Source organism: Chelonia mydas, chromosome 18 (assembly GCF_015237465.2).
Source record: "Chelonia mydas isolate rCheMyd1 chromosome 18, rCheMyd1.pri.v2, whole genome shotgun sequence".
Classification (NCBI taxonomy): Eukaryota; Metazoa; Chordata; order Testudines; family Cheloniidae; genus Chelonia; species Chelonia mydas.
The window spans coordinates 21,399,333-21,423,767 of record NC_051258.2 but is presented as its reverse complement, the minus strand read 5'-3'; the positions used below and the strand labels follow the sequence as shown (position 1 = coordinate 21,423,767).

Here is a 24,435-nt window from a genome sequence, read left to right as displayed (position 1 = left end):
GCGTAGCAGGGAGCGAGAGGACAGGATAACTGAGTCTTGAAAGGGTCGCTTGAGATGGTGCATATGTTGCAGGAGGAGCATAGCCTGGTGTGTGCTGAGACTCTGCATGTACTTACCTGCAGGGTGGGCAGCAGGGAGGCCAGGTGGGAGAGTTGCTCCTTAAATGCCTTTTCCTTCTCTTCATACTGGCTGGAAGTTACAGGGGAAAAAACCATTTCACTTCAGCTTAGAGACCAGACTGACCAGAGTTTAACTGGTAGGACTGGAGTAATTTATACATTATTATTAATTATTATTACTGCAAAAAAAATAAATCTGGTACATCTCACACCTCACGTAGTGGCTGTGTAGGAAGGGAACCTGATAGTATTTTACTGGGAAATACCCTTGACCTATCTGGGGCTCTTGCAGGTCACTAGGTAATTACACTTCACCAAGCTTGGGATCATTATTCTATAACCTGGGCTGTGGATTAGAAGACTGGAAAACCCCTGCAGTAAGCTGGTGCTGGCTAATACGCTGCACTTGCCATGTTGTTTAATGGTCAGATGCTGACTAAGAGCTGAGTGCCCTGAAACTTGGTGTTACTCATTTTTATTAATATTAAAATATTTCACAGTCATAAGGACATTTGTGTTCCAGGCAAATATTTTTTCCAGGTTCAAACTGGGATCTAAGTTATTGCAGCTGGAGGTAAGAGCTACGTCCCAATCAACTAATGTGCACCTGCTTCCGGTGGAGCTAGCGTGTCGCTGTCCCCTCTGCTGGGGGAGCTGCCTTTGCTGAGGCTCAGCACGCGAAATGGAGCTGCTGAAATCTTCGTAACTTTGAAAAAATATTTACGAAAAAGAAGGGGGGGAAGGAGTAAACCCTGTAATTGTCCACTGCCGAACTATAAACCAGGTGCAGGAGTCACCATGTCACTGTCTTGTGGAGCTGCCACCCTGCTCGCAGGGCAGCTGATGTCCAACCTGCATCCAGGACAGTGGGCCTAGATGGAAGGGCTGGGGCAGGACTGTGCAGGTGGGATGAGAGGTGCTCACTAATATTAGCTCCCGCAACTTTTATGCTCGTAGTCAGTAATAAAAACGTTGACACTAGAGGGCGCCTTGCTCTGTCAGTTATAGGTAAGATCTGCCATTTAAAGTGTCCAGTAAAATGGGGCGGGGGAGAGTGAGTGTGTGTGTGTGTGTGTGTGTGTGTGTGTGTGTGTGTGTGAGAGAGAGAGAGAAAAATCAGTAAGGCAGACACAAATGCTGACAGCTGGCTCTTTGTCTGGGAGGAGAACAAAAACACTCTCAACAACAACTTATTGAAGATGATCACAATGGCCTTGATCCTGCCTCCATTCAGTGCAATAGACGTTCTTGCCACTGAACGGAAAGGGGCAGGGTAGGGTGTGGACTTTTGCAAACGTGTCCACTCTTCTTCACACACGTGCCAGTTCAGGTTCCAGCCTCTTCCTGAAAGCAGAGCAGCAACCCAGAGGATCCTCCACTCTACTCTCGCTGATCGGAATCAAGGCATCAGCTTTTCCAGGGACAGGCTCAAATGCTAATCTTGGCAGGTGTGTGAAGGAGGAGTTGACTCTTTCTGTTAAATGCAAATGTATCTGTTGCTCTGCCCTCTGCATGTGGATTCTGTTACTGAATTGGGATATTGGGGTTTTTGCAGAAGCCTTTTATAGCTCCCCTTTAAAACATGGCCGTCTCTTTAGTCTGTTACATATCCCATCCCAATAGTAATAAATTGTGAATGTGAAAACCCACTGAGTCTGGGTTGGCCTTACCTCTGAACGGCTTTCAGAAGCATCTTTTTCCTTTCTGCTAGTTTCTCCTGCAAAAGGTAGAAATGATCAAACATTCCCATAGCTAGAGGCTGCAGTTTACAACTCCCGACACTGCGAGCAAAGAACCTTGCTGCTCTTGATTCCAAAGGCTTTGCTGAGCTTTCCCCCGTGTCCACTCAGCCGTGAAATGAAGTAGATCAAAATGCTCTTCTGCATGCGGAAAATAGATGGGGAGACGCTGATTCTCCTCTGACTTATCCCACTGTCAATCAGGGTAACTCCACTGATGTCAATAGCTACACCAGTGTGAGCAAGAGGAGAATCCGGGCAGTTGGATCATTCCTTTGCTCTGATTTGGCGAAGATCTGAGGCCTTTGATTTCCCCTTATGTGGGTGCACTGTTACTGCAGTAACACCCCAAAGCAGTGTGCTGCAATTAACCCCATTGCTCTCTGGACAGCCCCACAGAGAAGGTCCAGTCGGTGGCTGTGCCAAGCCCCTCCGTACCTGCATGCTACTGAAGAGCGAGTTGATGGACGTCTTCTCCTCATCTGCACTGTTGCGCACCTCCTCAATCATGGCTTTGAGGAGGACAATGGCCTCTCGCGTGGACGTCTGGAGCTCTTTCACAGCCTAGGAGGAAAGGCAGCAGGGGACAGCTGGAGAGTCAGTTGCAAACAAGACTGACGCGTCCAGGACATGTGTCATGGGCATGGTCCACTCCCAAAGGCAATGACGTTTTACTGAAGCACGATTTACTCCAATGCTGATGAGAGCAGGAGCAGCCATCCCAGTGCCGTTCCCTCGCCACAGTAATTTTGATGATAAACATCAACAGACTAAAACTCGGAACGCATCTCTCAAATGCTACCCACCATCACAGCCTGGTCGAGCTTCTCGCAGCCTTGCATGTACGCAGTCTCAATGTCAATGCAGTGGGCTCGGCTTTCTCTGAAAGAGGCAGAGACCTGGGAATTAGGATCAGCCATAACCTGCAAACCACCCTTCCTTATCTGCTTTAGTCTGACCAGCCAGGGCTATTGATGTACGGCAGTTAACAATGACCCTCTGCTCCCCTGTGGACTGGGGCAGCAAGATACTTGAACCTGGGTCTCTTGCAACAGCGTGGGAACAATGAATGTGGCCCCCTCCCGCCCATCTATCAGCTATCTGATAGACACACGCACAGTCCAGGGCGCTCAGATCATATGCTGATTACTGACTGTTGACCCCAAAGTAGAATGTCTCTCTGCTCTGACTTCCCCGTCTCCCCGCCAGGAACTCTTGTTACTCTGAATGCTGCTCTTGGCTCCCCTTCCCATCACTTTTTAGACCAGTTGATGATGCTGGTTTCAGTCTGCTTATGTAATGCTGCTGCTACTTCCTGGACTCTTTGCCCTCTTCCCCCCCCACCCCCCACTTCAGAAAAACTTCCCCTAGGTCCAGCAACCGCTGTTGTTTTAGAATAGCTCTAACTCCAAATAGTGGGGCTCACTGCTCAAGTTGGGAAGTAGTTTCTCTCTCTCTCTCTCAGGCCACTCCTATTAAATGTGCCTGTGACACTTTCCATTCATGTTCTCCCTTTCCTGGGCATCCCAAGCTCCAGCTCCTTATGGCCCTGTCCACTCTGGGGCTGGCACCATGATGGCAGCAGCCATGTCTGATAGTCACCTCTGCAGACAAGGTACTGCGTCCATTCTCTCTCAGGCTTAGCCATCGTGTCCTCGCTGCAGCACCTAAATGCTGCCATCGTGCAGCTCCTCTCTCATGCAGTTTCTCTGCAGCCTCCATGGAACATAATGTCCAGGGCTTAGGGAGGAGTTTGAAAAGCTAGAACCCCAAAGGGTGAGTGCAGGGTAAGGCTGCTCCGTCTGCAAAGGGCTGGGTGAGGGGCGGGGAGCCAGCAACTCTGCTACTTACACCTGCATGTCCCGGAAACAGTTAATGCACAGCATGGATTTTTTCTCTGTTGAAAACATGATGTAAGGTTCCTCATGAAGAGCTGGGAACAAACAAATGCATCCCAGAGTTAAACAAGCTCCCTAAAGAGAGCACAGCTCGGTCCTTAGGGAAGAGGATATGCAATAGGTGAGCTGGGTCCACCCCTCTGAGGCTGGAGGTGTCACTTCCTACCAGGTTTCTGAGGAGCTCTCACTTGTGACAGCTCTGCCATCTGACCGTAAATGATGCCTCCCAGCTCCAGTCATGCTGCCTGCTCTGTTCAGACAACACCACTTTGACTTGCAGGCTTTCCGGCTGAGCAGCCCATGGTTCTGGCTGGTGGGACCAACTGGAGAAGGCTACATGCAGGTTACTGCTCGAGGGCGTAGCCCTTTTAATAAACAACTTTCCTTATATAAGAAGAGGAGGACTTGTGGCACCTTAGAGACTAACAAATTTATTTGAGCATAAGCTTTCATGAGCTACAGCTCACTTCATCGGATGCATCTTTCCTTTGGCATCTTTGTTTTCATAATGGTTTGGAGGAACCTGCAGTCTGTAGCCTCTCCTCTCTTGAAGGTGGAGAAGATACTAACTGTACTTGTCCAACTTGCGTGTGCATGGCAGAACAATGCATCCGATGAAGTGAGCTGTAGCTCACGAAAGCTTATGCTCAGATAAATTTGTTAGTCTCTAAGGTGCCACAAGTCGTCCTGTTCTTTTTGTGGATACAGACTAACACGGCTGCTACTCTGAAACTTTCCTTCTATGCACACCTTGCAGGTAGCTGTTCCTGGGAACGCTGGCTGCCGTCTGTGTTTACACCTGAATCCTTTGTACAGAAGGTGCAATCTGCACAGTATGTGCTATTTGTTAGCCAGGCTCAGTGTTGCTTCATGAAGAAGCTGGTGAGTAACTGCCTTCATTTGCTAACTGCACCTTCACCATGCAAACTGATGGGGAAAATAATGAGCAGATCCGGACTGCACACCGTTCCTGGGGAGACAGCCAGTTACTGGGCTTTGCACCCCGCACGGGGCAGGAACGGAGTACACAGCTTCTGGTCTGTGGTTGCAGCTCAGAGAGGAGAGACCCTGGATTCAGCTGGGAAAGTGATGCTGATAGGCCAGTGTTAATCCTCCTGCGCTCCCTGTGAAAACCCTGGCCTGTGTGTAATTGCCCAGGTGGAGCAGGGATGTACTCACAGCATTTCTTGTGGATGTCTTTAGTGCGTTTAGTCAAGGAGACAATCTCGTGGCGAGAGAACATCTTGGCTTTGTGGGTCTCTTCACGGCACTTGCTGCAGAGGGGCTGGTTACAAGTGTTGCAGAAATACATGGTGTCCATTTCCTGATGGGGAAACGCAGAACAAACCCCAAAGAGGGTTGGACACCTGAGCTCTCATCAGTGCAATTAGAAATGGCTTTTCTCAGCTGAGGGGGCATCTGTCTCTGAGCCAGAAACTGTACCGTGGCCAAGTGCAGGGTCCAGGACGAACAGGGCAGGTGTCGGCTTTGTGGTTAGCACTTGAGGAGTGTCACTGCCCTGGTCAGGCTTCCCCTGTTGGACCCTCACCAGGGTCCTACCTTGCTGGACTCATGTGCTAAGCCTCAATTGGTCTGGGTAGGATCCCACACTGTCTGGCTTTGGCCTCTCCGGCCCACTTCCTGGGCATAGGCCCTGTCTGTTACCCCTTTACAGAAGTGGGACTTCGTGGGTCAGCTGCTCCTGGCAGCTCGGATCAGCGCTGGCTCCCCTTTCCCCAGCGGCATAGGCACACCCCTTCTCAGAGCTCCACCTTGAGGGCAATGTGGTTGGTTGTTTACCTCTCCAGGGACACGTGACAGAGAAGCACATACCACACAGGCTTTGCAAAGGTTTCTAACACAATTACTCTTCACTGTAGACAGCACAAGAGTTGTACAGAATCTAGGTAAAACCCATAAAACTGCTGCATGCCCTTCTCTGCCTCAGCTTCCTCCCCACTCATGAGCATTCTTTGGGGTTTGGTCGAAGTCCTGGAATCTGTCCAGGAACCCCCACCTGCACATGGCTTCTCTGAATTATCACGTCTCTCTCCCTCTCCTGCAGCCAGCTTTGTTCTGCCGTCTTCCCCTATTCCCCCACCCCCAAATGGCTTGTGAGACCCTGCCTTTTATAACTTCCACTCCTCTTTGTCAGGTGACCCCCGCCTCATCAGCCTTGTCAAGTGATCAAAGTTCCCCACCCAGTGATCCGTTGGCTTAGTTACCTGATCACCTGGGCAGACTGGTTCTTCTGAGGGATAGCCAACCTTTGTCCTACAATGCTTCCATTTGACTAGAGGATCATCAAGGTTTGATGACCCTCCTTGATTAGCCCTGTATCACTGCCTTGGAATTTCAGTCTAAAAGGGAGGTAAAAGGACAGCAGAGAGCCCAGACCAGCCTTGCAATAACAATGGCGTGTGTAGTTTGAAATAGATACACCCAAAGTTGAAACTAGACGGATTCCTCAAACTGTCGCATCAAGGTATTTGCATCTCTCACAGCAGTGCAGCAGGAGAGGCAGCATCCGGGGCGGGGGGGTGATGAACAGAAGCAATTAAAGAAAGGTAAAATGGGAGAGTCTGTGACCCGCGCTCTGAAATCCAATGGCTGCTAACCCTCTGTTAGCACAGGGACAGCAGGTAAGCGCAAGCACGTGGCTGAGCTCTGCCACTCCTGAGGCCAACTGAAATAAACTAGCCTAGACCTCAGTCTGGCCATCTGGAGTCCAGGAACGGGAGGTGGGAGTAAACTGGAGGGAATGATTGGGCAAGACCCTTACCTCCTCACCTGGTGGGTTCCTTTCCAACTGTCACAGGTCCCTGTGCTGGGGGAAGAGCGTAACCTCCCCCAGGCAGCTGGCCTGCTGCCAGGTCCTGCAGCAGAGTCAGCACCACGGCTCTGACACTGCAGCACATGCTCAGGGAAAGAAACCAGACAGCCCAAATCCAGCCTTGAGACCTCAGTGCAGCAGCAAGAGGGCAGGAGCAAACAAGTGGGGAGGGACACACCCACAGGGCTGCAGAGAGGCTGGGAAAGAGACAGGCCATAGGGCTGCCCTGGCTTTTTCCTACAGCACCAGCGTTGCTGGTGGGATAGCTTCTTATCCTTGGAGTAACCTTTGGAACTGGGAATCTCCTTGGAGCTCTTTGCTATCTCAGCCACACTTTCCGTTATCTGACTTTCACTTGCCTTGGTCTCTAAGGGGAGGACTGAGATGACAAAGCTGCCACGGGCAGGGAAATGTATTTCCATTCATTCCAGAATAACTAAGTACCTGCCACTTGTGAGTTCTGGTGCCATTTATCCCTTATTAAGTGTGTTTCTGAGATGCCCATTGCTGCAGTACCTACACGCGCTTTATGTCGCTTGTTACAAGCAGAAACGTCTCAAGTATAGGGAGCAAATACCACATGACGCACTGGCTGCAGCCCAACTTTAAAGGCCCACAACACGGGAAACCTCACCGGACGGCTAGGGGCGCCGCAGCTGGGAGCGAGTCAAAACCCTGGTCTGAGAGGTGGTGAGTGTTTTCAGTACAGCCATGTTTCTCTGACCTGGCAAAACATGTCGATCCGTGACTCCTGCTTTTTGGTTCTGCGCAGACAGAAAGTAACAAGGGAAGGATGGAGGGAACAGAACAGAACCTCTCTGCTGCTTTCGCCCTTTAGCTTAACTGAGCACATGCTTAGACAGATAACCCCTAAGCGTAGCGCTGTCTTATGAGAAATTGCAGGGCAGCATGTGTTTTTTTTCTCTCTCTGCCTAATCCTTTTGGACATATATTTTTGTCTGGCTGGTGCAGGGGACTGGGAGAAGAAAAGGCCTTTCCTTTCCAGCTCCCTGCTATGATCTGGTCTAGGCCAGGAATGCCAGCTGCTGGGTATGAAGGCAGGAGGTAGTCTCTGTACAGTTCTGAGCAGATAGGTGTCCATATCACATAAAATCCCACTGCCATGAATGGCACTGATTGGCCTCCTTGTTGGCAGTCTCAGCAGAGAGGCCAAGGACTGAATGGTCGATTGGAACTGCACAGTCCTCTCATCCACACCAGGGCTAAGGAGATTGGCAGGATGGCACAGAACCCTTTACATAAGAACGGCCAGACTGGGTCAGACCAATGGTCCATCTAGCCCAGTGTCTTGTCTTCTGACAGTGGCCAATGCCAGATGCTTCTGCGAGAATGAACAGAATGGAGCAATTATCATATGCTGATATGAGATGTCCTGTAGTCCGGTCCTTGCTTCTGGCAGTTAAAGACTTAGGACCCCCAGAGCATGGGGTTGCATTCCTGACCACCTTGGTTAATAGCCATTGATGGATGTATCCTCCATGAACTGATCTAGTTCTTTTTTTGGACCCAGTTGTAGTTTTGGCCTTCACAACATCCCCAGTAACAAGTTCCACAGGCTGACTGGGCACTGTGTGAAGAAATACTTCTTTGTGTTTGTTTTAATCCTGCCACCTATTAATTTAATCAGGTGACCACTGGTTCTTGTGTTATGTGAAGGGGTAACTAACACTTCCTTGTTCTCTTTCTCCACACCCGTCATGATTTAATAGCCCTCTGTCATATCGTCCGTTAGTCATCGTACTACCAAGATGAGAAGTCCTAGTCTTTTTAATCCCTCCTCATATGGGAGATGTTTCATACCCCTCATCATTTTTGTTGCCCTTCTCGGTAACTTTTCCAATTCTAATATAACACTTTTTGAGATGGGGCAACCAGCATGCATGTAGTATTCAAGGTGTGGGCATACCCTAGATTTATATGGTGGCATTATGATATTTTCTGTCTTATCTATCCCTACCCTAATGGTTCGTAACAGTCTGTTCGCTTTTTTTGACTGTTGCTGCACATTGAGCAGATGTTTTCAGAGAACTCCCCACAATGACTCCAAGATCTCTTCCTTGAGTGCTAACAGCTAATTTAGACCCCATCATTTTGCATATAGAGTTGGGATTATGTTTTCCATTGTATATTACTTTGCATTTATCAACACTGAATTTTATCTGCCATTTTGTTGCCCAGTAACTCTGTTTTGTGAGATCCCTTTGCAACTTTTCACAGTTAGCTTTGGACTTAACTTTCTTGAGTAATTTTGAATCGTCTGCAAATTTTGCCACATCACCATTTATCCCTTTTCCAGATCATTTATGAATATGTCAAACAACACTGGTCCCAATACAAACCCCTGGGGGACACCACTATTTACCTCTCTTCAGTCTGAAAACTGACTATTTATTCCTACTTCTTGTTTCCCATCTTTTAACCAGTTACTAATCCATATGCCATGCTGTACTTACTCCTAGGCTGGTTGCGGCTTGGCTTTAGAATGTGATGCTAACACTGTTCAAGACCCAAACACAGTCTACTCGGGAAGATGATAAAAGGACCCTCCAAGCAACAAGGATGTGGCTGGAAAAACTCAGCTGTTCTGAATAACAGACCATTCGCATAGGCACCTAAATATGTATGTGGGGCCTAAATTTGGAAGTGTTCGCCGTAGCCCGGAAGGACTTTGGGGAGGGGCTGTGTACTCCTTTGCCTTCTGCAATGTGTGAGGCACAGCAATGGAGCTGGAGACATAACTAGCCACTGTGTCTTACCTGTTTCTTGCACTCCTGGTCACAGTTTGCACACTGAACTTCCTCCTCGCAGTCTGCAGAGCTATCCACCAGGAACTTCAGGAGTCTGTCGACAGGCGGGAGCCCATTGTTTCCTTTCACTATGGACTGATGACTGAGGAGGAAAAAACAGACAGGGTTAGGCCCATGAGCCCTGGCAATGGCAAGAAAATATTTCTCTACATTCAAACAACTTAATGTTAAAGGAAAATAACTCTCCTGGGACTGGAGTGAAAAGATACCATGCGATCCTTAATGACCCCAGATATAAGGCAAACTGCAGGGCAGTCACACAGGATCAGACTTTTTTTCCTTTGTGCATCTGGAATTTCTGGACATAAATTGCACTGTTTTCCATAACACAGTTCAGATCTTTGTGTTTTCATCAGAGCTGAATTCTGTCTTGCGACATACTCCATGAGCATTTCCTTTTTGCTGCAAATGTTTTCATTAAGGTACAGCATTTAACAATCTTAATTCTATGCCATGTTTACAGCCCTGGCTCTTCCCAAAGAGCATGCTGAATTCTCTTAAGGTTTGTCAAAACCTCTACATGCCACGTTAGCAGCATGCCACACATTTCTGCTTGGCTCCTAGGAGTTTACAGCGTGGGACATGCTGAGAATGGCCATTTAACGTTAGCATTTGCAAATGAACAGCCTGAGTTCCAGGGTCTTTCTAATCAAAACTTTGTGTGATTCATTCCACAGGCTGCTGCAAGGGTCATTTCAGTCTTGGAATAGCCATGCTTGATGAATTCCAGGGTGTGAAATCCTAGTATGTTGCCCCTTCGATCCTTTCCTGTTTATGCTGAATCTTTAAATTCAGTTTGCCTGCATGTGGCTCTACCCATTGGCTGTGTCCAGAATATCGACTTCCGGCAAGGAATTGCTCCTGCCTGAAATGGTTCTTTCATTTTCACAAGTTTTGCAGCATTTGTTTAGCACTGGACATTGCTGCCCAGATTCCCTTAGCTACTGCGAGCGTCTAATTGCGGAGAGAAATGAGCAGACTAATAGTGCTACATCTGAATAATCTCGCGGAGCAATAATAATCCAGAATGGGAATATTAACAACATCAAAATAAGCCATGCGGTGACTTCCTCAGAAAGGAGCTTTAACCAATGGGAAGCAGGTGACCATGGAAGCCCCTCCCCTAACAACCCTCCAAACAGCTTTCCCAAAATAACAGTAAACAGAATTCCGAGAGGACAGAAATTGTCCAAAGCCAAAATCCCTGCATGAAATCCCTCTCGGACAATGCCTGAGTCCCCTCACATATACACACACAGGCTTTGTTGAAACCCTTAAAAGCAAGAGTGCCGCATTAAAAGTAATCAAATAATGTTAGTGAAATACTTCCAATTTGGGTGAACGCATGATTAGTCTGAGTGAAAGGTCAGAAAAGCTGTGCCAGAATTCAAGCACCTTCTGTAAGGGCCAGGGCTAACCTCCCCTGGCATTGACTACACTGACTTGCTTTAGCAAAATAGTTAAAAATGAAGGGTCATCAGTGAAGATATTAGCAGTGCTGACCCTGAGAAATGTCACTCACAGTTAAGCTCAGACTGTACACAATTCCTGGCAAACTGCAGCTCCCCGTGAACGCTAGAGAAAGGAATCACCCTTACATATATTCATCCATTTCCTTTAAAAGCATCGTGGAAATCTTTACTGTAGCCACTTTGACACTTCCAGTAAAACCCAGGACCCAAACAGTATGACGACAGCGCAACCAGACACCAAGCCACGGCCACTTCTTGAGTGTGTGTCTCAAAACGCAGGTTCGCAGAGATGACAGGAACTTTGAAGTCTCATTCCCCTGGACAATGAGCGCGTTGAGTCGGATTGAAATGATGATTCACCCACCAGTCACCTGTGCAGGATTGGGTTTCATCGCGCTGGGCTGCATCTCCCAGCAAACTAATCATGGGACTAAAGGTCTCACTGCAGCTGGCAGTGGTTCATCATTGCCTGGCTTCATCAAACATGGCCACGTTCGGGTGCACCAAGTTACCAATGGAAAAGACCTATTAGCCCAGGAATGTCTTGCAGGGGGCTTGTCTGTTGTCTTTGTCTATTAATATTCTGGCACTGCAAGGCTGTATTTGATGGAGAGAGATGTATTGTACTAATACCAGCCAGATAGCTTACCTCCCAGGCAATTGGTTTGTTCTCCTGCTGCATGGCGGGGCTGCATACAGTGGCATCTTGCATTGCCCGCTGTGCTCTGCAGCCCTCCGAGTACTGGGCATAAAGCACTCAGAGATACTAAGTTTTAAACCAAATGGCGAATCCTGTGAAAACTGCAGCAGAAATGTGCATGTGTATTATGTTCCAGAGAGAGCGCGAGAGAGAGGTAGTGATCTAGCCAACCAGATGTACTGGAATGCGTTACCTAGGGAGGTGGTGGAATCTCCTTCCTTAAAGGTTTTCAAGGTCAGGCTTGACAAAGCCCTGGCTGGGATGATTTAGTTGGGGATTGGTCCTGCTTCGAGCAGGGGGTTGGACTAGATGACCTCCTGAGGTCCCTTCCAACACTGATATTCTATGATTTTATGCCCTTGGACTCTGTGTGAGTGGGGAGGGCTGGGCCGAGGACAGGGCTGGAAACACTGGGTAGGGAGAATTTAGAAAGGGTTTGTGTGTATGCTGTGGCATTTTAATGTCCACCTGAATTGATTCCCAGCCCCAGTAACTTCTTGTTACGACAGATCAGGAGGGAATTCGGAGAGTAGTAAAGTAGAATTAAACACTGCGTCGCTCAGTCCCCATCTCTGTCAAATCCCTAGCAACAGGCAAGCTGTGTGAAGCTGAAAAGGGTTCTGGCCATGACTCCGGTGAGTTTAATTGGGGCAGCTCGGCCCCCAAGACGGGGCTCCTGCTGCGGTAATGCAGGTAAAGTTCTTGTTGCCAGGGCTCGGCTGCTGTGCTGTTGGACAGAGGTAGTTAATAAAACCTGCCTGTTGGGCTGTGGACCACAGGGGAGTCACTTCTCCAGTCCTGCTGTCTTGAGAGCCTGATGCTGATGGCCAGGCCAGTGTTCTCTCCAGAGGCCTGTGCTCTGCAGCCTGCTGGGAGATGGAGAGCGGGTTGGCTGTGAGCACCTGGCTAGGACGTAGCATGTGACAGGTGGGGCATGGGTTAACGGGGTTTTACAGGCTGACAATTGTCTAGCAATTGCAGCCGTAAGCATGAGAATTTGAGTCTGTGTGGGAGTTTGAGGAAAAGGCAGGCCGCTGATGCACAAGAGGGTACCATTAAAAACAGTCCAACAAGATTCAGACTCTGCCTGAGTGAAGGGGACACACTGCATGGCAGCTTCATTGCATCTACAATTCTTCTTCCTTTTCATCTTCACTGGGCAACTTCTGTATAACGACGAGACCTCTGCATTTCACCCCTGCTGCTCCACCATTCTACCTTGTGGCTAAAGCACTGAGTCCCTACTAAGCAGACCCAGGCCACTGCTGGTCTAATTAAGCAGTTGTCATTGCTGTTCACTGCCATTAGGCAGAACTGGCTTCCTGGGAGACATCTGATGGCATCCCAATTAAGGTGCTCACGGCTGACTCTGCAAAAGCTACTAAAAGCCTCCTTCCCCAATGAGACAATAGCTTATGGATGCATATAATACCTACTGTTCATGCTTGGGGAGAGATCGCATCTTATAATGAGGAGTAGGGAGAAGGGCTATTTAAAAATAACCCAGTGCAGAACGCGCACAAGACTTTCTAGTGAGAGAAATGTTATAAACCAGAAAACAAGTCAGAATGTGATCCGATGCCAAATACCTGCTCTGCTCAGAGTCACAGTGTCTGTTTGCTTTGCTGAAATGTTAGATTGATGGTGATCAGGGAGGAAGTGATAGCTCATTGGGGCTCCATTCATGCTGCCAAGAGAGTGAGAAATTGCCCTGTTCCCCTCTGCAGTGCTTTGCCAGTGACTGTTACTGAGCCTGGCTGCAGAGCTGGGCCCAAGCGCCAGTCAGAGATGTGCAGAATACAGCAGAGCAGGTGAGTCCAGCCGTGTGGGGTATCAAAACCATGAAATCAAATCCTCCCAGAAGCGCAGCTCCTGGGGGATACCTGGGCAGCTGATTGTGGCTATGGAGCCTGGCGTCCCTGACCTACAGCTAGAGCTGAGGCTGTTGCGTGACTTCTGGATAACTTACCTGGGAGAGGGGTCCTGGTTGGAAAACCTGCCCTTCTCCCTCCAGGAGCAAAGGCATCAGCACGGCTCCTCGCCTGTTCCCTCCTCTTCCGCCTGTCAGTGGCAATGCTGCTGCTCTGGAGCTGGAACATCTGTGCTTCAGTGAACCCCACTCAGAGCCTGCCTGCACCTCCAGGCACCTCACTGCTTTGGGAAATCTAGCCCTAGCTTCCTAAAGACAGGGGAGCTCTCCTGGTGAACTCGGGCATTCTGAAGGGGGCTAATATTAGCAACCCGAACACACTGCCATGGACACCTTAAAAAATGCCCATCCCGCTAATGAAGGGTTCCAGACTGGCCGCTCCGCTGCCTAAAGGCCTCTCTGTGTACCCAGCACAGCACGGGGAGCGGGGCAGTTCTAGCTGCCTCGGCCCTAGCATGCCCCCACCCCCTTGTTTTGTTTTCTACATACATAGTTGTGTGTAAGGCCTGTGGTCTCTTTGCATTGTCACATTTGCTCCCAAGACTAGAACTGACTTTCCCTAATCTAACAGTGTTCATATTCAGCCCATATCAGTGGGGAGTTTGCATGACAAACTGATTGGAAAGTGCTGTTTTCTGCAGAAAAGAATGAATGTTTACTCCAGCTGATCTGCTTTAATTAAATAATTTAAAAATATGTAATTCCTTGATTTTTTTTTATATAACCTCTGATTTCATGCTAATGATATCTGAACAGCCCCTTCAAAGTGCCTGAGGTGCACCCAACAAACAACAGCCAGAGGTGAATACCTAAAAATAACATTTGTTTGGTCTCACTTGGCTCTGAGCAACAGTTCCATTGAACTGCTTTAAGTAGCAACATCCATATGAGTTATTCCAGAAATATAGCCACGCAGTGCCTGGTACTTTGATATTTTCCTTTACTGTTGATGCTTTTGTTGGTTTTGGGGGGCAAGTTTTGGAGAGTTTACGGGTTGATGTTAAATCGTGGATAATTTGCCATAAACGGCTCCAAGCTAAACCGTTGTCTGAACCAACTTCAGCACAATAACTGTGCCATCTCACACAGCATGAACAACTTTTCGCAGATGCAACTGGAAGAGATGGAGGCTCTCTCTGCACACAGTTGTCTTTAGCAGATAACCACATGCCGAGAGAGGGAGGAAGAGAGAGCAAAATTCTAGGTCATGGAGACAGAACTGTCCTAGCCAGAACTGTTTCCAAAGATTTCCAGGAAGGGCCAACACCTCTTTAAGATACACAATTTTGTATAACAGTTAAAAAATCCCAACACAGTTTTTTGTGTGGTATTTTCTATTTTTAAATTTAAAAATAAATCCCTAAGCGTGCAACAAACCTATCCGGTGTCACCCAGCCCTCTTTCCCCCAGAGCTCAGACAGTAAGTGCCAGGAGTCATTTTTTGGCTAGGGGAATCCACCTACCTAGGGGCTCAGTCCTGCTAGATGCTGAGCATAGACTCCAGTGGGGCTATTCAAAAGCCTAGAGTTACTCACACGCTTAAGTGCTTTGCTGGATAGGGGCGAGAAAGCTCAGCCCCTTGCCAGATCAGGCCTTAGGGCTGCAGTGATTCTGCTTCTCCCCAGGGTGATCACTTGTCCAGGATAGAGTGGGAGACACTCACTGCGCTTCTCCCACTGCTGGTCTGCCCTGGCAGGGGAGTGAGCTCTCCTGAATTCTTGTGGAGCTATAAGTAGAACTTGTGTGTTCTGCAGCTGTTCGCATCTGAAACCATTGTGATTAGAACCTCGTATTTCATAGGCACAAAGGCAGCTTGACAACGAAGCACTCAAATGCTGTGCTGACAGGCCATGTATAAGAGCAGAGCTAGATACAGCTTCTCCAGCTTTCCTGGGGCTTTACCACTAGGCAGGCTGACCCCCACTGGGCATGCGTATTTTACAAGTCTGAGATCCAGGGGAAAAAAATCATAAGTGCCTAAGTGACTTGAAGCCTAAATCTCAGTGCAAGTCAACGGGGCTCAGGTTCCTAAATAACTAAGGTGCTTTGAAAATGTTACCCTCGTCAGTGAGAGGAAGGCTGGCTCAGTACTTGGAACTCAAGATCCCTGGGATCAATTCCCTGCTCTGCCACAGACTCCCTTTGTGACCCTGGACAAGTCACTTAGACTCTCTGTGCCTCAGTTCCCATCTGTACAATGGGGTAATAGCCCTGCCCTGCCTCCCAGGTCTGCTTTTAGGATAACAACGTTAGAGATTGCCAGTTGCCCAGATACAATGGTGATGGGGCCTGCTCGGTACCTAGAGCTTTATTTTAATGAATTTTCATAGAAATGTGATTGTTTTTAACTGCTTGTAATTAAAAACAAGAGTTGTGAATAGACACAATTGTTTTTCAGGCTGTGGCCTAGCCAGACAATTTGTATGCAGAAAGGTATTGCTTGAAGTCTTTCCCATGCTGATTTAAACAAAAAACAAAAACCTCATGGGATTTATTTTAATATTTGTAATTTGTGTTCATCTAAAAAGAACAGGCATAAATGAGCAGCTCACTGGATACTCATCAAATCTCCATTTCCCCTAAGGACAAACTATACAGAGAGATCTGTATACATTAAAGGTGAAATCTAATCAGGTACAACGTTAACCTCCTCCAGTGCTTTGTGGATAGTTCTAACTTCACATTCCAGAACACAGCTCGGATTCAGTTCTGCCTCTACCAGCCCTCCATTAGACTCAAATGTCTTTGGCAACTATAGTCAGCCTGATACACATCCTATTCACTAGAATAAACGACAATCAACACCCCTGCTATTCTCATTCCTTTTTTGGAATACAAAGTCCTGCACAGTGTTGTCAATTCATGCCTGTGAAGTGAAAGCAGATTCCCTGATCATTAGAGTGTACTACAGAAAAGCAGAGGTGTATTGTAGCATTCCACGTCCAATGGTAAATTTTCCAACATGTTTGCTATCATTAGCAATGTGTTCTTGAGAATTTGAAGCACTCAAATTTCATGTAGATGAACTTGGTTTGTACAGAATGTAATACACCCCAAATTATAAGTGGATGTTATTGTTACTAATACGGTGATAGAAATGACCACCTTCAAACAGGACTGTCCATATCAGAGCGGAAAGCACGAACACTCCACATTTACAGTATTGTTTAATAACAAGGAGCAAACTGCATCATTCACAGTTAAGAGCTGATGAAAGTATCTGTATGTACAGTAATAGGAACCTATAGAAGAACCCAGAGAGAAAGTACTTAAATATCAGGGGGTAACCGTGTTAGTCTGTATCCACAAAAACAACAAGGAGTCCAGTGGCACCTTAAAGACTAACAGATTTATTTGGGCATAAGCTTTTGTGGGTAAGAGGCATTCTGAAGATGCATCTGAAGAAGTGGTTTTTTTTACCCACGAAAGCTTATGTCCAAATAAATCTGTTAGTCTTTAAGTGCCACGGGACTCGTTGTTTTACTACTTTAAATAATTCCTGGCTTCACTTACATTAATATGAAATTCTTGAAAGGAATAAAAATGAAAACAAATACAACATAACTGAAGATGTACAATATGCTCCAGAAAAAAATAGGACATAATCCATAGCATATCGCAATATCCATACAACCACAATGCTCAGAAACACACAGTTCAGCACATTAATATTGTATTAAAATGTAAAACACAATTTCTTTTTGTTCCAACTGCAAAAGACATTTTGGTTCAGGGCAGCATTTGGCCCAAAATGTCTTGTAATTGGAGGGGGAAGAAAGGGATGTTACATTTGGTTACCCCCATAATCTCCTGAAGGGGCGGGGCAGGGCTGGACTGGGTGAATGAGGGCTGAATTTGGCCTTTAGCGAACACACTAAGAATTCTTGTTCCAAAGTCAGCTGGGCCTAGAGCCAACACAGAGTGCTTGCTTACCAGTAGTGGTGCTGAGCCTCACTGCAGCTTACGGTGAAGACTGAAGAGCCTAAAGGGGCAAGTGCCAAACACAAAGACTGCAAATGCTGGTCCTGTGCTTGAGGAAGTCTCACCGCTACCTCCCTTCTCAGAGAGCTAGCGAAGAGTAGAGATGCTCCTGTGTTACACTTTGCGTCTGTTATGAACTAATGACCTTAATCCAAGGCCCACGGAAGTCCATGGAAGGCTCCACTTGGCCTCCATTGTCTTCGGATCAGACTCTAACAGCCTATCATCATAGAGGCAGTCTAGGCACAACTTAGCACCAAAATAACGATATCGGTTTAATTCTTGTTATATCAGTGCAGGCTTGTGTGTGGCCACTCTTCTTGTGGAGTATGAGTGTCTCTATTTAGCATAGGTTGTCAGTAAAGAATCAGTTTAAATTAAATCTAAATAAGACACTTTCATTCCACAACCAGTGTCTACACGCAGGCTGGCACTGAAATAACAGAAGGTGTGAATGAAAACCAGTTAGGCTATTTCAGTGCTGGTTCATGTGTAGCTCAACCCACATCCTTATCCAAGCTATCACAAAAGGCATTAGGTTGAGGTCTGGCCCAACTCTCAGTGACGTTAATGGAATGACTCCCATTCACCCTTGGAGAGTCATGTTCAAGGGGAACTGCCACATATTCAAATATATCAAGCTTAGAACCGTTTTCATGTCAGATATGTTCCCTGCTCCCGTGCCAGGTTTTGAGCACAAAACCAATGTACATAAGCTAATTTCAATAACATATCTCAACAGAGCACCGAGCAGGCCTTCAACCCAAGGAGCATAAGAGAAGAAATGCGACTGTTTCTCCTTGGGCCTAACTTTCAGACTTAGCTGCCTAATGCTGCACATGGCTAGCTGCATTGGGTATTTGCTGATGGGCAGAGCGGGACCCTCTAACTCAGACATCTACGTGTGAAATGCGTGTTTGGTATGTTTGTCAGCATGCTCGACACCTGTGTGTCTGTGGGGCTATTGCAGAGCATGGGCACCTGGCCAGGCCTGGGATAGCTTTCACTGGTAAGTCACCATCTTTCTGTGTTATGGGTGGGCACTGCTTTGAAGTTCTTACCCACAGAGAGGGCAGGTGAGGCGGCTGTCTATTGCCCGGCCTCGCAGGCAGCTGGCACAGAAGTTGTGGTAACAGTCCAGGAGGCAGGGATGCTCATACTGCTCATGGCACAGGAAACATACCAGGGGGTGGCAGTTGGCATTATCCAGGTTGCAGAGGTTTTCCAAAGGCGAGAAAATCCCACCGGACATCTGGAGGAAAACGACACAAGTAGGCAGAGGGATTCAACATCTAATTCAGGATATGGGGCATGTGGCACAGTTAAAAAGCAGCTATTCTGGTGAGTCACAATAGAGGAGCCTGACCTTGGAGGGTGCCACATGCTAGACAGATCAAGAGGCTGCTGGTCATCGATAGCATATGAGGGACAGGGCAGCTACATGATCTGATGGCCACCGATTGCATGTAAAGGGTAGGACAGCTGCAGGAAGAAGTGTCAGGGACGGCGTGGTGGTCACAGATGTAATTTGGCCACAGCTCTGTTTTTGCTGGTGTAAAGGACAGTTCTGGTCACTTGACCCAACTTGCTCCTCTCTCATTGGGCCTAGGACTGGGGTGACCTGATCACATGCATTTGGGCAGGGCCGCGCCGCCTGACTGCAAGCAACTGATTAATTCGCCATGAAATTAGAACTGGCAAGACTGCCAGATAGCGCCCCTGCCCCCAAGATCTCTCAAATGCACCCTGCTGGCTGGTGCAGCAGTTCCAGGGGGAGCTATGTCCAGCCTTCTGCAGGTGAAAGGATGTGCTGGCCCAGCTTAGGGCCTCTGAGAAAGGAAAAAAGAGGGGGAGACTGGTTCTTCCCAGGAAACAATACCGTCTGAGTAAAATCTCTAATATTCCCTCCCATCAGCTCCAATGTATCTTCTCTGCTTCTCATACCCCTTCCCCGCCCATCTCCCTACCTTTTCTCCCATATGTAGCTCTGCATTTTCTTTCACACTGCTTTTGTGCCTGAAACAGCCTTCCACTTTCCATGCACCAAGGACTCTCCCTCTCTGTCCCCAGATTCCTCCTTCCAGGCCTCATTTCCCAAAACCGCCCTGCTATCTCCTTCTGCCTTCTCACGTTCTAGCTGTTGTCCTGTGAATCACGTCTCTCTGAGAGCCCACTGTAAGCTCTCGGAGGCAGAGACCCGGTCCTTCTACTGTGTATATTTGTAAAGTCTAGTGCTCTCGCTCTTTATTGTTTAAAGAGTCCTGCACTATTATTGCAGGGCACAGTTGCGATAGCAGTGAGCTGCTGCTGAATGCCACCACTTCCTTGAGCATTTAGGAGTTAAACTACATTGTGACCAGAAATAGCGCACAGAGTCAAAGAATAGGTGGCACATTTGACTCATAGGACTGACTTCATGCCAGGCTGTCCGCAGTGCAATGAGCACACAGCGTGCTTTGTAAGAACAAATGGAAATTATTAACATTGTGTCTCAATAACAATATTAAAGTTCAGAGTCAGAAACCACAGAAAGCCTGAAAATCATTTCTGAATTGTCCCCATTTCAGGGGTTCCAGAAGGTGTAACAGGAGTCAAGGTGAATTTTTAGATTTTTTTTTTATAATATAAGAGTTGTGTTGGAAGGGAAACCTGCACATTTACAAGATCTAGTAAAGAGCAGTAATAAATAAACTAACAGTCTGTCTGGGCTTTGCATATTACACAACAAACAGCCAGAGAGTAAAAATGACACAGCCTATGTTTTTTGGTGCTGACAAAACAAACTGTGTATAAAGTGGGGGGATGGAAGGTTTCTAAACATGCCTGTTTTCTTATACCACTCTAATCTGAGTGATATTTTATTAAAAAAACACTGTACTGTCCAGAACAGAGCAAAGTGGTGCGGGTATAAGAGGAAAAATGCAACTTTTCAAAAAATCAGCTGTGGTTTAAATTCTTTACTCCGTACAGCGTGTGACCACATTCAAGGAGAGCACTGTTTGCGGTTAATTCATTTTGCTATTATGCTATGCTAGTGAAAACACTTCAGTAAAAATATGAGAAACAAGACGGCATTCTCTTTAACCTGTTGATCAAATCCAGCTATTTTCAGTTTGTCAATTTCATGGTGATGCCATTCAAATACATTCTTTTGAAATAGACCAGCAATTATCTATTAAGTCCTTATATGAGCAAGGCTCAGCAAGAAAAGTACAAGTTCTGAAAGTTATTATAGAGCTCAGAAATCAAAACAGTGTTTCAGATGCGGATACATGTATGTGTGTTAACAAGGTGGGCTGTGTCTCTCTGGGGTCTGCCAGTACCTCTAGTTTCAATAAGTGAAGTGACTTTGTAAGCAAATGCTACGTTTACATTTTAAGGAAATGCAAACGGTATATCTTTTTGTTATAGTCACTTTATTGTAGTTAGACACAGCGGCAGTATCAAAGTTTCTTACCTTTTCTTCCAAAGTTTCCAACGTTGTATCCGCTTTGTCCTGTTAGTAGATAAAATTTCAGTCCCCTTGCTCTGCCTGTCTCCTGCTTTTCATGCGTTTGAAGCTGGAATGACAGAAATGCCGAGGCTTTCAGCACAGCCAGAATATTATGAGTGACGTGAACACAGTAGCCAGGGCAACATTGCCAATAAGGAAGAGCTGCTGGGTTCAGAATACATTGTTTCTGCAGGCATAACAGAGAGCACAATGAAATGTTGTTCTAAAAAACTGAAGTCTCTCATTTGCTGACATGCCCTATGCACCGTGGTGTGAAGGGGACTGTCTGATATGCTCAGGTTCTCCCTCAGGGGCTAAAATGCATAACAGAGGGGTTAGGATTTGCTAAGCCTAAGTAAAAGAGGAAAAAAATCAATGCATTTAATTCACTGTTGACTCTTCCAGAGGGGAAAGGAGGAATCTCCTACCTGTGGCAGGCACTTTTCTCCAGACTGAGTTATCTCTATGTTGTATGCAATTCCCAGGGAAAGGCACCTCTAAAAGTTGCCTAGGGTGTAAATTTAAACCCAAACAGCCATGTGAATGCATGATTAATGTTTCCTTTATATCCCTGTCCTGTCCCTCTCACTCCTTCCATCTCATCAACAAGCTTCAAGGTTCACCCAAGGTCAGATCTAGTGGACAATCCATGTGATGGAAAAAGACCAGCCTCTCCTTGCAAGGGATCAGCCCTCCCCATTTTTCTCAGTCTTTTGGGATTATGAAGCCCAGTGGCATATTGAATGTGACAGAGCAGCATAACTCAGCAGGTCATTTTCCAGTCACACACAGGAACACACTTCATGCTGGAGGGGTTTGCACAAACACTGTCCCAGCGACGGCTCTACAATAAGTGAGGCGAGGTCAGGATCCCATTCACATGTTAACGCTTTGCAGAAGATCCCATTGCTCAATTGTCTATCAGTCTGAGCTTCCTGCAGGCTCCCTGAGCTGTGTGTGCTCAACAGGGTTTCAGAGGCAGTGTAAAACTCAGGGCCCTAATGCCTTCAGTGCTGCAGTGAATTGCATTAGAATTCCTCAGAAGCAACTATGTTTCCATCCAAAAACCATACCTAAAACACAGGGCCTCCTCTGATACCCCTGTTCCCCAGGTATACTCAGCTGATCTCAAATTCCTCCAAACATTCAATGGAATCAGTTTTTCTTCACTTTCTCTCCTGAGACATGTCCAGTTACTGGTGCACAATGGCTATGAGGATTCAACCCCAGAGGCAGCTGCATCCCAGGGGCGAGGGAAACTATCCTTATTTATATACCACGTCAGCAGAGTGCTGACGGATGCTTGTGAGCTCTGGTGCTATGGAGACGTAAGGAGTCATTGCCACCATTAATGAGAATAGTAACAAATATGCAATACTCATTTGGAAGCTGAGAGGAGTCTTCAAATTAAAAACTCTCCTGTTTCAATTAGCAAGTGGAGAATGGCTGGTTCAGGTAATTAGGAATGGAAGCTAGACCAATGGTGATGCATTCATATCCAGTCCAAGCTGATATTGACCAAATAGCTGATAGCCAGTTGGTAGCTGGTGAGTTTCAGCCAGTTTCCTGGGGGAAAACTGTCCACCTCACCTACTGCACTGTAATTGTCTCTTGTCAACAGTCTGATCAGAGGCCCAGCGTCTCCTGGTGCCTCTCCAACTAAGGCTTGGGCGGTAAGATGCATTGGCAAGAGGCAACTTGGCGGAAGCTTGCACTGCTGCTGTCTGTGCTCTGTAGCTAGCTTGGCAACTTCAGTCTTCCGAGCTGTCAGGCTGGTGCTTTGTGTGGGTTTAAAATAGGGCAAGTGTGAGGAGAATTTAACCAGCCCCACATCCCCACCTTGAAGCAGGTGTGCCAAGGGGTAACTCTTCTCGTCTGCCCACTAGTGCTTCCTATTGTGGAACACTTGTTGCTGGCAATGCCACCTTTCATAACTGCTCGCTCTCTCCTTCTGTAGGTTCCTGTTGGAGCAGCACCACCTCCTGGCTTTTGTGAAATGGTGCACAGGATCTGGATGCCACGGTGTGTTCATTTACAACCATGCTTTTGTGATGTTTGCCTTTCTAATTCCATGTTGTTCATTACCTCAGAGATCACTCCATGCCCCCACCCTTTTAAAGACCACACCTTTAGAGTAGGGATTTTCCCATGGCAGAATCAGGGCAGTGGAGTTTCTGTGTTTTGAAGAGGTAAAATGGAGGTCTGGTTCAGATCAATCCAGAGCTTTTCTTCAGAGTGTTGTTATACATTTTGTATTCTGGTAGTGCTGAGAGTCCCCAGCAAAGGATCCATAAGAACATAATGGCCAGACTGGGTCAGACCAAAGGTCCATCTAGCCCAGTATCCTGCCTTCCGACAGTGGCCAATGCCAGGTGCCCCAGAGGGAATGAACAGAACAGGTAACCATCAAGTGATCCCTCCTTGTTGCCCATTCCCAGACTCTGGCAAACAGAGGCTAGGGACACCATTGCTCTCCATCCTGGCTAACAGCCATTGATGGACCCATCCTCCATGAACTTACCTAGTTCTTTTTTTGAACCCTGTTATAGTCTTGGCCTTCACAACATCCTCTGGCAAAGAGTTGCACAGGTTGACTGTGCGTTGTGTGAAAAAATACATCCTGTTGTTTTAAACCTGTTGCCTGTTAATTTCATTTGGTGACCCCTAGTTCTTGGGTTATGAAAAGGAGTAAATAATACTTCCTTATTTACTTTCTCCAGGATCAGGGCCTTGTTGAGCTATGCACTTCACACACATATGAATTGGGGGTAGAGGTTTTGGCTCCAGTGCCCAGGCAAAATTCCTGTCCTAGACCACTGTGCAGTGTCACTGTGAGCTGTTAAACAGTTGCCACTTTCCACCCCAGAGCAGGCTGCATTTCATCACAGGAGGAAGTGATTTGTATGTGCACGCTATGAGATCTGAAATCACGGGGAAGAAAGGTGGCTTTTATTATTATTAACAAAAGCTGCTGTGAAGTGAGTCCCACATGAGAGTCCTGCCCTGGGGCTCGCAGGGCTGAGGGGACAGGAAGCTGTACGCACTACAGCTTCTCTGGTTTGATTCCCCTCTCTACTGTGCGCCCCTCGCTACTGCCTGTCCCTGGGAACGGTGCCAGCGCCTCCGCTCCCCACCAAGGGAAAGCTCGTCAGTGACACAGATCTCAGTGCCCCCAGGGTCAAAGCCTCTCCTCCTCTCATTCCTGCTCCTTCCCCATGGCATGGACACCCCCCCCCCCCGTCACCTCTGCCCAGCCAGGCCCCTGCTCCCTTCCCAGATCCCCCCCCTCAGCCAGGTCCCTGCTTCCTTCCCAGATCCCCCCCCCTCAGCCAGGCCCCTGCTTCCTTCCCAGATCCCCCCCCCCCAGCCAGGCCCCTGCTTCCTTCCCAGCTCCGCCCCCAGCCAGGCCCCTGCTCCCTTCCCAGATCCCCCCCGCCCAGCC

General features: G+C 47.4%; 2 protein-coding genes across 8 annotated transcripts in view; one reads left to right on the top strand and one right to left on the bottom strand.

Annotated features, from left to right (window-relative positions):
• RNF207 (ring finger protein 207) overlaps window positions 1-23,384 on the bottom strand; it is a 37,188-nt gene extending 13,804 nt beyond the window's left edge. The window contains exons 1-10 of one of the 3 annotated variants that reach the window (XM_007070149.4): window positions 21,422-23,380; window positions 20,958-21,060; window positions 18,562-18,752; window positions 9,367-9,499; window positions 4,936-5,080; window positions 3,710-3,791; window positions 2,665-2,740; window positions 2,297-2,422; window positions 1,790-1,836; window positions 117-189 (exon numbers count right to left, since the gene is read on the bottom strand). In XM_007070149.4, coding sequence (XP_007070211.1) covers window positions 117-189; window positions 1,790-1,836; window positions 2,297-2,422; window positions 2,665-2,740; window positions 3,710-3,791; window positions 4,936-5,080; window positions 9,367-9,499; window positions 18,562-18,752 — 873 coding nt within the window. In that variant the 5' untranslated portion in view covers window positions 20,958-21,060; window positions 21,422-23,380. Of the gene's footprint in view, window positions 1-116; window positions 190-1,789; window positions 1,837-2,296; window positions 2,423-2,664; window positions 2,741-3,709; window positions 3,792-4,935; window positions 5,081-9,366; window positions 9,500-18,561; window positions 18,753-20,957 lie in introns of all 3 variants that reach the window. The other 2 variants (XM_043531812.1, XM_043531814.1) reach the window with 2 other exon arrangements.
• The window catches only part of ICMT (isoprenylcysteine carboxyl methyltransferase), a 54,918-nt gene that overhangs the window by 23,918 nt on the left and 6,565 nt on the right, over window positions 1-24,435 (top strand). For 2 of the 5 annotated variants that reach the window (XR_006286469.1, XR_006286466.1), the window contains one exon: window positions 22,951-23,015. The gene's annotated coding sequence lies outside the window, so the exon portion shown is untranslated. Of the gene's footprint in view, window positions 1-4,513; window positions 4,639-7,138; window positions 7,280-13,316; window positions 13,401-22,950; window positions 23,016-24,435 lie in introns of all 5 variants that reach the window. The other 3 variants (XR_006286467.1, XR_006286468.1, XR_006286465.1) reach the window with 3 other exon arrangements.